Source organism: Notothenia coriiceps, unplaced genomic scaffold (genome assembly GCF_000735185.1).
Source record: "Notothenia coriiceps isolate Sejong01 unplaced genomic scaffold, NC01 NC01_scaffold00000490, whole genome shotgun sequence".
In the NCBI taxonomy this organism is placed as follows: Eukaryota; Metazoa; Chordata; class Actinopteri; order Perciformes; family Nototheniidae; genus Notothenia; species Notothenia coriiceps.
In genome coordinates, this window is record NW_011333191.1 from 221,953 (window position 1) to 235,782 (window position 13,830).

Genomic DNA, 13,830 nt, shown 5'->3' on the forward strand with positions numbered 1-13,830 from the left:
GAGGGGCTCTTTATTTTCATCTAAAGTAAAAGACAGAGACTCAGCACTTTTGAAACAGGGCTGAAACAGAGGGGATTATGGGATCCTGCAATGATCTGTTTGGTATTTCGAGCCAAACACTTCAGAGACATGTTTTGTATATATCTGAGACCTATAATGTATTGATGAAAAACAGTATAATAGGGGACCTTTAATGTAACTAAGGTACTAGTAGTCAAGTAAACTGTACAATATTGCCTTCAGAAATGTGGTGCCGTAGATGTAGATAGTGACATGAAAAGGAAATATCTAAAATTGAAGTGCCTTAAAATTGTGCAGCACATTACTGAATGTACTCAGTTACTTTCCACCACTGGTTCTGACTCTGACCTTTGACCTGCACAGCAACTGACCAACCACATCCGGGACACCCTGCCGGCCCTGAGGGCCAAACTGCAGAGTCAGCTGCTGTCCATAGAGAAGGAGGTGGAGGAGTACAAGAACTTCAGACCTGACGACCCGTCCCGCAAGACCAAGGCTCTGCTGCAGTGAGTACACACATAGGAAGACATCAGATAAAAACTGAAAACAAGACTGAACAATATTTCTGTCCTCTCCTCAGGATGGTGCAGCAGTTCTCTGTTGACTTTGATAAATGTATCGAGGGCTCCGGGGACCAGATCGACACCGCGGAGCTGTCAGGAGGCGCCAGGATCAATCGCATCTTCCACGAACGCTTCCCCTTCGAACTGGTTAAGGTCTGTGTTTTTCGGATTTCGTTTTTTGGGTGGAGGATTTCAGAATCAGAATTAAGTTCATTGCTACACATACAAGGAATTTGCTTTGGTTTCTGGTGGTGCATGAAAAAAAAGCTGCTTTGAAACGAAGTGACAAATTGCCTTACATGGTTAAAAAAGGAATAGAAAAAAGAAACCAAGATTCAAGAATCATTAAAATAATTGATAATGGAAATAGAATTCAAAAGACAATTACATAAAAAGAAATGTTGGAAATTAATGAAATCTTGCATTTATAACTAGCTTCTTTATTTTTTTATTAAATATCCGCGTTTGTGAAGTGATTTAAAATATGTTACAAAATTAAAACTTAATGATAACTTCTGTCGTATTGGTGTAAAATATTTGGGCTCAGGAAATTGTGGGGACTTTACATTTTTTATTAATACTACAGTCCAAAAATAATCCGCAGTGACTTAACATGTAAAGAGAGTCCAAACTGTGTACAACTGCCAGTGTGTGCAGCTTAAAAACCTGAAGGAAATACCAGAAATGAGCCTGAAAAAAATTCTTTATATCTTTAAGAGTTTATAATAAAAATGAGGATATAAAAATGTCCTACGTGAAACACATGTTCTCTCTGGTTCCCTCAGGTCTCTCATTCTGGGTTCCCCCCCCTCTCAGTTTAACAGCTACTTTTCCCATTGTCCTCTCTTCACTCTCACTTCACCTCCAACATCACATTCTACCTTCTGTTTCTCCCACTCTGTCTTCATATCCATCCACATTGTATCCCTCCCCCACATCCTCTCTGCTCACTTTTCACATCATCCCTCCTCTAAGCATTTTACCTCACCCCTTCTCGGTTCAAACTCCTTTCTCTCCCTCGTTTCATTCATCCCTTCCTTCACCCTCCCTCTGAGGATATAACTCTTACCCTCTGTGACGGAGGCTTTAGAGAAATGGCCTGTCGGTTTCCCACAGTGAGAATAGAGCAGGTTGCTTCCTAACCAGAAGCTTGACTCATAAAATAGTTAGGATTTATATCTTTAGAATAAATGCTCTTAAGGAAATACCTTATCGAGGAAACAGGGAATGAATGAGTTACTGAAGTAATTAAAGTCAGGTGCTTTAAAAATGAAATATGAAGCAGATTTCTACACAGAAGGTCAGCTGTTATATCTTAGTATGAGCAACATTTGTGGAGGAGTAAGCATGATAAAGGTTTGCAGTCTTGCTGTCTAAAAAATAAAAGCAAAACGGCTAGAACATTTTTTCTTAAGAAATAGTAAAGCTTATGTGTTCTTATCCACTCGTTAAGGCTGAAACACCTAACTGATTGAAAAATATCTATTGCAATTGATATGTCATTTGAGATGTGTTAGTTATAATGGTGGTTATGTTAGTGAGGAATTTTGCTGAACAATTTCAGCCCCAGTTCCTTACATTTTCAGCGTGTTAATTGTTATCAGCGGACAAGGTGTTTGAAAAAAAAGAATTGAGAAGTAACGGAAATATTATAAACAAACCTTCCTGTTGTCCCTATTTGTTTTGCAGATGGAGTTTGATGAGAAAGAGCTTCGCAAGGAGATCAGCTACGCCATCAAGAACATTCATGGAATCAGGCACGTCCCCCCTCTGCCTCACCCTCCGCCCTCTTCCCTCCCTTTCTTTCTCTTTCTCTCTATCTCAGTCACTTCTGCTGGCCAAGCTGCTTTTAACTGACTTTTCCTATCCAACCACAAGTACCTTTATTCTTGCGTGTTGTTGAATACTAACCGCATCGATACACTTGGCGTGCGCATAAACAGAAAACTATTGTTTTATTTGAGTGAGTCTATAAACTGTATTGTCTAAATGCCATAAAAAATATAAAACGTCATCTTAATTTGGTGCCAAAAAAGCATTTTAAATAGTTTTTCTGAAATAGTAACAGGATAGTGAGAAGGAGAAGATGTCTGATTTGCGGGTAAATGTGTAAAATGTTCAAATAAATAATATTATATTTTAGAGTATTTTTAAGTACAGATTTCTTGAATTGAATTGATATTGCAATATATTTTTTAGAAAATGTTGAATTGTAATTGTGTTTTTTGCCTCTCTTTTTTGACTCTTCTCTCTGATTATATTTGGGGAAAGCTCAGAAATGGAGGGGGATTCTTCACAATTAACAATCTGAAATTAACACTTTTTACCCAACCCTCCTCCCTCCTTTTTTCTTCTTCTTCTTCTTCTCCACCATCCTCCTCTTTTTTTTTGGCCCTGTGGCTGGTTCTCTATCTGTCGGGCAGAACTGGCCTCTTCACCCCGGACATGGCCTTTGAGACCATTGTGAAAAGGCAGATTGGGAAGATTAAAGAGCCTTGCACCAAATGTGTGGACATGGTCATTTCTGAGCTAGTCAATACGGTTAGGCAGTGTACCAAGAAGGTAAACAATAAAAGTAAACAGTGGATAGCACTCTTTGTCTTCAACCCCCATCTGCAAAGTCCCTCTGCTGTTCACTCCCTGTAACCTGTGTGCCTACTGTACGCTTCGGACGCGTTTGTCTGAACAACGCTGGCTGTTGTAGAAATCTGTGCTGAGGAAAACCAGTGTGGAGGCTGAGCGGTTATCAAAATATGGCTGCCTATAAAATATTAAATTTCAGAGCAAACTCAGCTCAAAACTTGAGTTGACTTTGATTCAAAGGCTTCGCTTTTACTTCCAAAAAAATCCAGTTTGAACAGATGATATTACCATTAATGCTTGAATCGTATTCATGCACATTTATGTTAGTGACCTCAGTTTGGTTGTTTTGGCACTGTCTTCTGGAGGATTTTGCACTGCTTCCCAATTCCACACTAAGGACTACTATATATGCTCTCATAGTGCACTGTTTCTGCTGATTGTATACATTAAGTCAGTCTTCTTTTTCTAATAGAACATGATGCAACATTACCTTTTTAATGCCACTTCCATTTCAATTGAACCCTTAGAAGGAACTACATGTATTTCCTATGGAGTTCTTCTGCACACAAGATATTAACTTGTTGTCGCAAGATATTACTATATAGTTATTTTCATCTTATTTGCACATATAAGTATGTTGTGTGCAAAACTAAGAGCTGGAATCTATTGTGGAATTTGGACACTTTTCTTTAAACCTCCTGCTAAAGATTATATGCACTAAGTAATGATTTCAAATAGAATAGATTGTAGATTTACCAAAGTAGTTTTCAAAGTGCTGGACTAAAATACTCTTAAATAAATACAATGGTATTCACATTTTATCATGATTTAAAGTACCTGGCAGCCATATTGGATGACTTCAGCGCCCAAACTTCCTTGTGAGTGAGGCTGCAGCCGTGCACCTGCAGCAGACGGGAGCCATGACTTTAGTTTTGAACTCCTTCCCAGGCCTCTGGGGCCGCACTCTCAGAAACAGACCCTTGTGAGTGTGGCCAGGAGAAAAGGCAGTAGTCTTTGTCCAAATTGATCCACTGTGACCAAACAATTTTTACAGCGGTTGGACTGAAACAACCTTGAGGCCCTGGGAAAACAAATGTTAGGCTCCCACTGGAAGTCAGAGGTTTGAAGGAGGGGTGATGGATGGAGCAGAGGGTCACACCAGGAGGGATCAGGGTGTTATGGCTGACCGTCGGGGGTGCACAGCTGCTGTCTCGCGGTGCTTTGAGTTTCTGGCTGGTGGAGTTGTGCAGACTGGAAGCTCTCTCTATGTCTTCTTCTTTCTTTCACCTTTTCTTTCTCTGTTGATAGAGAGAGACTCCAGCTTTGTCCTGTACTAGAATGACTTCAGGGGAATCCAAATGTCTCACTTGCATTTTCCTTCTTCTGTGCTGTTTACCCCCCCCCAACCCTCACACCTCTCCTTGTCTTTTTATCTTGTTTCTTCTTTTCCATTTCCAATTCCCATCCTCCTCGTTTGTGTAATATCCTTTTCCCTCGCCATCTGTTTTCACTCTTTTGTTTTTTTGTCCCACGCCTCCACTTTTTCTTCGTCTGACCATTCCTTTAAGTCGTCTTACACATTTTTCATTTGGTGCTTTTACTTCTCCTTTTTATCATCCTTTTTCTGTTTTCTTTCCTATTTATTTTCCTCCTCCCCCCGTGCCCCCTGCCTATCCCTACAGGACGGGGCTGTTCACCCCAGATCTGGCCTTTGAGGCCATAGTGAAAAAGCAGATCCAAAAGCTGAAGGCGCCCACACTGAAGTGTATAGATATGGTAGTGAGCGAACTCACCTCCACCATACGAAAGTGTAGTAACAAGGTAAAATGCCAAAGAGAAGCCAGCCACCGTTTGCTATTGCTTTTAATCAAATGTAAGGGTAGACCGATGGCTGGGCATTGAAATCAGGGGGTATTTGTTTATATGTTAATATAAGCTCATTCGATGTTTAAACACATTACATTTTATTGTTACATTGACCAAGTTCTTCATCGTAGTTTAGAGCATAAGCATGCTAACATTTTCTATTTAGTCATTAATGAAAGTAAAGCTTAGTTTTGCAAAACCAAAGTATTACACAAATTGTTATTTTGACTTGATGATGGCGCTAAATGTAAATGTATGGGATAAAAAAAATCTGGCAATACTTATATTTATAATTAATATGTTCAGAATAATTAATAATTGTAAAACATTGGAATTTACTGTAGGTTATGCATTTGCAGAGCAGGTCTAATATTTACAGATTAAAGCAGAAACACTATATCTAGATTCCTCAGCCAGCAGAAATCGGTCTATCCTTACTCCAGATTTGCTACTATTTAGTTCGCAATTGCAACTTTTTTATTTTGTCTTGGCAATTATTGGGCCTTTTATGACAAGTTAACTAATTGTTGCTTCTCAATTTGCATGATAAATACTTTTATTTGACATCATGATGTCTAAAAACCCTTTTTCCCTTTCCTCTTCAATACGAGTTAATAATAAAGTGACTGATTGTGTAGTTCCGCTCACTGACCCAAGGAGGGTCTTAATATGTATCTGTTGTCCTCCATCCTGTCGTCCTCTAACCCTTTGAACCTGCTGCTTCCTTGCAAAACCCAGCGTGACCTGCTTTGGGTTTCTCTTCCCTGTCACACTTAATTTCACCTTCAGAGACAAACAGTATTTAAAGATGCCGTCTTATAGTAGACAGTGGTTGGGAACATCACAAAGGGGTCAGTTTGAAGTCTTCCTCCATCCCCCTTTCTCCCATCCCTGCCTCCCTGCTCCCCTGCATTGCATGTCAGTCTGAATCACTGTGAGTGCCTCTGCCTGCAGCCTTGTTTGTGAAACAAAAACATTTCTTTAGACAGTTTTTATGACCCTGAACACCTCAGCCTTTGTCTATCTTCAAGTTGCAATGCACCTTTCCAGTGGCACAAATTATGTCACTTTCAATTGATTGAAAACATCAACAATTTATTGGTTTTGTGTTATTTTTCAATTCTATTTCAACATATTTCCAGCAAATAACAATGTGACAATACACGTTTTATTGCTTGATTCTATAACATATTTACCTTTCTTTCAAAAAAGACACATGATAAAACAATTAAAAACTATAATATTTATTGCTATCTTGCCAGTGTTTTCTGAGCCTGGATTAGTAGCGAAAGCAGCTCTTCCTCAGGCTATGCTGCTGTTCTCTGACGCATACAAGTGACACATTAAACTGTACATCACATTTCTTGCAAGTGCCTCGCATATCAGCAGACGCGGGGACACAAAGAGTTGAATGGCACGATGATTGACACTGTTATAAAGCATCTATTCATCATGGATGTCGTCTGCTTTGTAATTGGATCCAATCCAGGAAGCAGTAAATCTGCTTTAGAACCAGAAAGAAGTCCATATCCATCACTCAACAACGCAACCATCTGACAGACATGAAAGATGCATTGTAACTTGCAGCGTACTACTCTCTTTCTTTCTGGCGCTGTGATTTTGTTTTTCTTATTTTTCCTTTTTTCTTCACACTTCTCCAAAAGTGTTTTGTGTCTCATTGGAGGCCCACCAGCGTCTGCGTTCGTGGGTTTGCAATGAGCTCATGGAAAAAAAGACCCGCAGTGTGCTGGGAAAAGGAAGCTTTTCTGCCAGAAACATTGTTTATTCCGTTTGTGTGGTAATATCACAGACTTTGCACTATTCTCACTATTCTTCTACATTTGTTGCATAATGGTAACAAATGTAAGTTTGGATCATAACATTTATTCTTAACGCAAATCCACCCACTGGTCCCAGACTAGAGCTCCGTCTGGGATAACCCTGTTTAAAACATCACCTGTTCTATTATGTTTCTGTTACTTATTTAGTTGTATTGGTGGAACTGAGTGTTGTGGTTCACTGAGGTGAGAATATAGTGGTGTACTGAAGGTTGTGTGTTTGTTTTTACTACCTACACACTTTGCTCTGTGCTCACAGCTGGCTCAGTATCCCATGTTGCGAGAGGAGATGGAGAGAATCGTAACCCAGCACATCAGGGACAGAGAAAGCCGCACTAAGACCCAGGTAACACACAACAGAAATGATGAGTACGGACCAAGTTAATTGTATTAATAATTTTTAAATTGTCTAACTGTCAGGCAAACATTGTCATTTGTAACTTCATTGGGAACGTTGTGTTCAATTATCTCAGTATGTTTTGAATCTTTACTAAGTAGGTGATTAAAAAAAGGTACTGTAGTAGTTTTCACTGGGATTGTCTACTTTTTGACAAACATTTTTACGCTGCTGCAACACAAACATTCCCCAAATTGGGATCAATAAAGTAATATCTTATCTTATCTTACATATGCCACAAGAATCAATTTAAAGATAGATAGAATGTGTTGAATAAGGTTACTTTGACTTGGGTAACATTTTGGTAGTTTCTGTTTTAAATGATAGCATTACAACAACACTCATGACAGGTTGAAAGTCATCCTTGCACACCAAATGAACATAAAAACAACATTTGCGAAGCTATGAATTGATCCTTAGGAGATCAATAAGTGGACATTTAGTGATCTATCATATATATTAATCTTGTTTTAATAATTATAATTGTGTACTTTTCAAGCTTTAGCAACATTTTAAAAATAAAGCCACTTTCTCTGCGTTCAGGTGCTGCTGTTGATAGACATTGAGTTGTCGTACATGAACACCAATCACGAGGACTTCATCGGATTTGCAAAGTGAGTTTCTCTCTTTTCTTCTTCTCCATTATAGAGAAATATATATTTATATATATAACGATCCACAGTCACTGCGGTGATTAGTGCTTAGAGATTTAGCAGTTTAATACCATAATCCTATCTGATTTTTATTTTTTTGTGTAGTGCTCAGCAGAGGATCAACCAAATCAACAAGAAGAAGGCCGCTGGTAACCAGGTACTTTGATCACACTAAACACACTATCATCGCCATCAAATACTGCCAGTTTTATGAGACTTTTACAGGTTTTACTAGAGTACAGCCATAGAAACAGGCTGACCTCTGGAGTGTGTTTCGTCTGTTGGCCAGCAACGTAACATCTGAACTTCATACAGTCTTTCCCTGAGGCTTTATTCTGTTAGCACTCAGCTCTCTGTTTTGTCCATGCTAAATGTAGCACGGCTATACAGTATCTTATTACCATGGGCAACAGTCCACGTCTTACATAATGCAGTCCTGTACAGTGTGTGTGCATATTACACACTAATGTACAGCAGTCGTCCAATATGAAACATTATGTCCCTTCGGTGGAAATCAAGGATAATCCAAACAATCATATTAATTAAAAACACACACATACTGGCAATGTTACAAAATCCTGTCAAAATCTCCATCTGGATCTTGAACTGCATTAAATGAACAAACATGTATTATATTAGTATGACTGTTTTTTTCATTTTAGTAAGTGCATAGGTCATGTGAATTCTTTTTTTAAATAATGGTGACAATGTCATGAAACAAGAAATAACTAATTGTTTAAGTACCTGATGGTTTCGTTTTTCATGGGCTTACTTTAAACAAAATGAGCACAATAAATAGGATTTGTTAAATGTGGTTTATAAACACACAATTCGACAGTGGTCCTCATTCTCGGCTCGACAAGGGTTACGGTGATCGACAACAGGTGAAGGCCAACTCCAGATGTCTTGCTACATTTTAGCTGTGCCTGCCGTTTTCTTAGCTTCCTTTGGGATAGGTGCTTGCGATCTAGCACCTGGTTGCTATATTTTCATATAGGGTGATGCCAAGAAACGTCTAAAATAAAAAGAGAAAATACAGGCAAGGCCACACACTTCGGATCAAATAACACATTGACATTAACCGGTCAATGACTACACACATAATATACATATGAGGTAAAAATAAACACACGTTGCATGATTTACATTCTGCTTTTGCACATAGTTCTTCTATTTTTCCTACATTTTAATATCATTCTCGTCAGTCCTTGGTGTTCTGGTGTTTATATTCTGTTGCCTGTTTCCTTTGAGTGATTTCTTCTTTGTCTGTGTCTCGTCCTCTTTATCTTCCTCCCTGTGGTGTTTCTGCTTCAGGATGAGATCATGGTGAGTAGTGTGTGTGTGTGTGTGTGTGTGTGTGTGTGTGTGTGTGTGTGTGTGTGTGTGTGTGTGTGTGTGTGTGTGTGCGTGTGCGTGTATCTGTGCATGTATGCGGTTATGCTTTCATGCGTCTGTGCTTCAGTCTTTACGCTCTGCATACGTATGTTACATGTGTCTTTATATGTTTAAATGTGTGTGTCTCTTATGTGTGATGGATTTGAGCTGATAGTGGATTCCTGACTGTTTGTGAAATGAGCTTCATGCTAACTACCAGTAGACGGGCAGGTGGCTGAGGTGGGGGATGCTTGGCTGCTGCCCTTTCCTTCTTTCTCAGATGTGTCACTTACACAAATACACACACTTAAACTACAAAATGTACTTTATTATCCTACAGGGCTTCTTTACGCTGGGTTGAGTCTCGGTTTGGAGAAGCTAGTCATTGCTTTAACCCTGAGGCAGGTTAGCTCTGGTGGTGAAAATACACCCAACACCAGTGATTTGAACTTGATTCAAAGACCAATGACCAATGTGCAAATAAAAGCAGAAAAAGTCAAATGTATGAATGTCAAATAGAATAAGATAAGCTATAAACCTAAATAAGAATGTAAAATCAAATACGCTCAAGTGGAATAAAATACTGCTTATTGTTCAAATAAATAAATAAATACATGAGCTGTAAACGGACGAATGCTATAAAGATTTGAACGCTCTGAACAGAGCTCAGGGGTAAACAGTCATAAAAAGAGACATTTACTTGTGTGTTCTTGAATCTCAAAGAGGATTAGAGTGGAGACGGAATAGATTTTCTTTCCTTGGAGAGAGTTATCAAAATGTTTTATTAACAGGTCACTAGACTTTCTCCCTCTTATTCCCTGCTGTCTGTCCCCGATTCACTGCAGTGTGTTAGACATATGTCACCTCCATAGATGTCAATTTTAATAACAACCTCCCAGATCGGGGTCAAAGGTCAGGGGCACATTGTAAACAAAGTGGTGATCTTTACTTCCTGTTTACAGATGGATATAGTTAGCCCTACAGCTTCTGTTCTCTTGATTTAACACCCTCCTGACCTCTTGGATTACTAAATATAACTTTATTTTAAAACTTAGTCCAGATCCAAAACAAATCTTTAGATAAAAAAAATATTCTGATTAATGAAAATATAAAAAAAAAAGAAATGCTGCTGAGATTAGCTGGCATGCATTTAAAGGATTTTTTATTGTAGTTTTTAGTTTTTTATTAAGTTTTTCCTTACCCAAATTTGAACGTTTAAGGATAAAGAGTGTTGTATGTAGAGCCCTCTGTGACAAATGGGTTTATATTTTGTCCGTCAATAAAAAAAGTGCCTGGTGTCTCTTTAACTTAATCCATGGCTTGAAGTCGTGTGTGCAGGCGTTACTTTAAAAACCTCCTTGGACTTGGATATTTGACTTTTCTGGATGCCCTTTTTGTCTCTTATTAGATTATTTAACTCTCTAAGCCACTTCTTCAATAAAATATCAGATCCGTGACTCTTTCTACAGCTTAGACACTAGGCTCACTTTAGAGGAAATTAAACATCAGAGGAAATGAAGGTTGAAATGAAAGGGAAGTGCATTTTTGTCAGTTAAGCTTGATCACTCCATGACTTCTCCTCAAAAAGCACATACTGTATAAATCAGTCCGGCTCCTGCATTTCATTGCATGGCCTCAAAAAGGTTTGAAATTGGCCATTCTTGTTGTAGCCTCCTCACTCCCCCTGCCCTGCTTGCTGTCCCTTTGCCAGCTGTTATGTGCTGGTACCTGAACAACATTGTGTACTTGGCCTTTAACAAATGCCCTGCGTTGGCGTTCTCTCCACATTCTCATTCAGCCGGAGAGAGGAGTTAGCGATCGGTTCAAGGTAAATAACACGCACACCATGTACTGTATGTGTCTATAGTTTCCTTTTGGTGGAGAGAATGAACTAGGAGAAAGAAAAAGAGTGTGAGGAGTGTGTTTAATCAAGTAGGTGAGTGTCTCCTTAGTGTTGTTGTCACTTCCTATCTCCACTAGAAGCAGCGACATTACATTTTACTGTGCTGAGCATACATGTGATGTGCATATGTGTGTTACCAGCACAGACTGACAGATTGGGTGTTTTGCCTTTAGTATGTTATGAATAATCATTTCGCTTTCTCTGCTTGCCTGTGTGTCTCAGGTGATCAGGAAGGGTTGGCTGACCATCAACAACATTGGGATCATGAAGGGAGGAGCCAAGGAGTACTGGTTCGTCCTCACCGCAGAGTCCATGTCCTGGTACAAAGACGATGAGGTGAGAAGCTGTTCACACACAATCTCATGTAAACACAAATAATAAGATTACACCTGTACACATCTGTATGAGGACACTTAAAGCCTTTTTGATTGCATTCAAATCAACTCAACAAATTGCAAGTGGTCCGAAAAGAAAGACGTGTTGCTGTATTGTGATATATTATTATGTAGGTAGCAGTAAGCTTTGTTTGGCTCATGCATATGCCCATGTAAAAGCGAGCCTATTTAAAAAGTAGTTCAAATTGTTGAATTCAGGGTCATGCTAAAAGTAGAAAAAAAGCATGTTTGGAAAAACAACCCAAGCTGTATTTACAATTATTCAGTTATACATCTGATTGTTAAGAAGCTCCATTTACTTATGCACGGGATAAGATATCTTCCCCTCTGTCTGAACACCATCAAAAGTATGCTGTTTAACACCAGACCAATATATTTTCCTCCAAAATGACAATACCAGGAGACATATTTCAGTTGAACGACTTTCCATCAGAGAGATTATATCCTCTTTTTTATTCAAACTGTATTCCAGCTCACTAAGCTGGCAAAAAAACGGTGGTTGGTCCGGCTCCTTTGCAAACTGAGATGTTTTGACCCGGCGTGCTTTTTAGTACTGGATCAACTGGTCAGAGCGGTGTCCCATGATGCTTTGCAGAACTATTAGGAGCTAGCCACAGTCTCACTGTCTCCAGGCCTTAGCCACAGCCGCTCTGCTCGCTAACATGTGTGTGTGTGTGTGTGTGTGTGTGTGTGTGTGTGTGTGTGTGTGTGTGTGTGTGTGTGTGTGTGTGTGTGTGTGTGTGTGTGTGTGTGTGTGTGTGTGTGTGTGTGTGTGTGTGTGCGCGCGTGTGCGTGTGCGTGTGGTGATTTAGAAGGCCTTTTACAAAGAGTCAGGACCCCCCAGCATGTCAGACACCGAAGCTGGCACACACATGTGCATACCAGAGCCCCCTGCCCTGTTCCCAATTACACACACACACACACACACACACACACACACACACACACACACACACACACACACACACACACACACACACACACACACACAAGCTGCTTTTAATAAACTTACTTTATTTCAAAGAAGGGCACACAAAGTGAGCGAGGGACTGGATTGTAGGGGAGGAAAAGGGGGAGGAGGGAGGAGTGTCTCTTGTTAGCAGCAGAAGTAACAAGGACCATGTGAAGTGAGAGAAAGTACGAGAGATGGAATTAAGAGCATGGAGGGGAGACAGGGGGGAGGAGAAAGGTCTGCGGTGGACGTTTTTCTTTATATCCTCCCTTCATACCTCTTTCCTCCCCTAACTTCCCATTGCCCCCTCATACATCCTCAAAGATTTAGGAAATACTTCTTCACCCCTCCTTCACTAACTTTCTGTCTCACTCTTTCCTTGTCACCCTCTCCTTCTCTGTCTCCACCTCTCTCCCTCGCTTCTTGTACTGTATATTTATTTGAACATGCAGGGAGACCCAAAACCAACACATGGTGCCGGTGTAAAAGCTCAGTGCAAAGGTTGATGAATAAAAAAAAAACCTTTCCATTTTGTATTTTTTTTTCTATCCAAGCTGAACATTTCGAAATAGTCTGGTCACACAAGCACACACACACTAGAGGTTAAAGTACCCCTGAGAGCATTCACTCACATGTGCACCTGGACAGATACTCGCCAAAATACACACAGTTGATAAAATGCTGGAAACTGTTTTATGTTTAAATTGTGAAAAAAAAGGTATGAGAAAAAAAGCTTTTGCAAAAGTGCAGCAACATTTTATTGACTGCCTCTCGTCATGGGGAAAACCCCTGCTGCAGCCTGGTAAAATACACACACGCACGCACACACACACACACACACACACACACACACACACACACACACACACACACACTGGCACACACACACACGCACAAACACACACATATACTGACACACACACGCACAAACACACAACCCCTAGACACTAATAATAACTTTCAACCCAACTGTTGGTGCCAGGATATTTTGGTTAGTGTGTGTGTGTGTGTGTGTGTGTGTGTGTGTGTGTGTGTGTGCACGTGTCTGCACGTGTCTGCCCGGGCTTCCCTGCCTCTGCTGTAAAGCTGCCAGAAAGCCAGACTCGCCTGGTGATCCCAGCTGTAAACATCCTGGGGGGAAACTTCAGACTGCTGCTTCCAACACACCTACCAGGAAAATGTCTGCCATAGGGTGTGTGTGTGTGTGTGTGTGTGTGTGTGTGTGTGTGTGTGTGTGTGTGTGTGTGTGTGTGTGTGTGTGTGTGTGTGTGTGTGTGTGTGTGTG

General features: G+C 40.0%; 1 protein-coding gene across 5 annotated transcripts in view; it reads left to right on the top strand.

The window, feature by feature from the left end:
- dnm1a (dynamin 1a) overlaps positions 1-13,830 on the top strand; it is a 61,795-nt gene that overhangs the window by 18,754 nt on the left and 29,211 nt on the right. For 3 of the 5 annotated variants that reach the window (XM_010780631.1, XM_010780624.1, XM_010780638.1), the window contains exons 7-16: positions 385-527; positions 602-737; positions 2,274-2,341; positions 3,008-3,146; positions 7,131-7,217; positions 7,812-7,882; positions 8,027-8,078; positions 9,236-9,247; positions 11,094-11,123; positions 11,421-11,534. In XM_010780631.1, the coding sequence (XP_010778933.1) occupies positions 385-527; positions 602-737; positions 2,274-2,341; positions 3,008-3,146; positions 7,131-7,217; positions 7,812-7,882; positions 8,027-8,078; positions 9,236-9,247; positions 11,094-11,123; positions 11,421-11,534 (852 nt within the window). The remainder of the gene's footprint in view (positions 1-384; positions 528-601; positions 738-2,273; positions 2,342-3,007; positions 3,147-7,130; positions 7,218-7,811; positions 7,883-8,026; positions 8,079-9,235; positions 9,248-11,093; positions 11,124-11,420; positions 11,535-13,830) is intronic. The other 2 variants (XM_010780651.1, XM_010780645.1) reach the window with 1 other exon arrangement.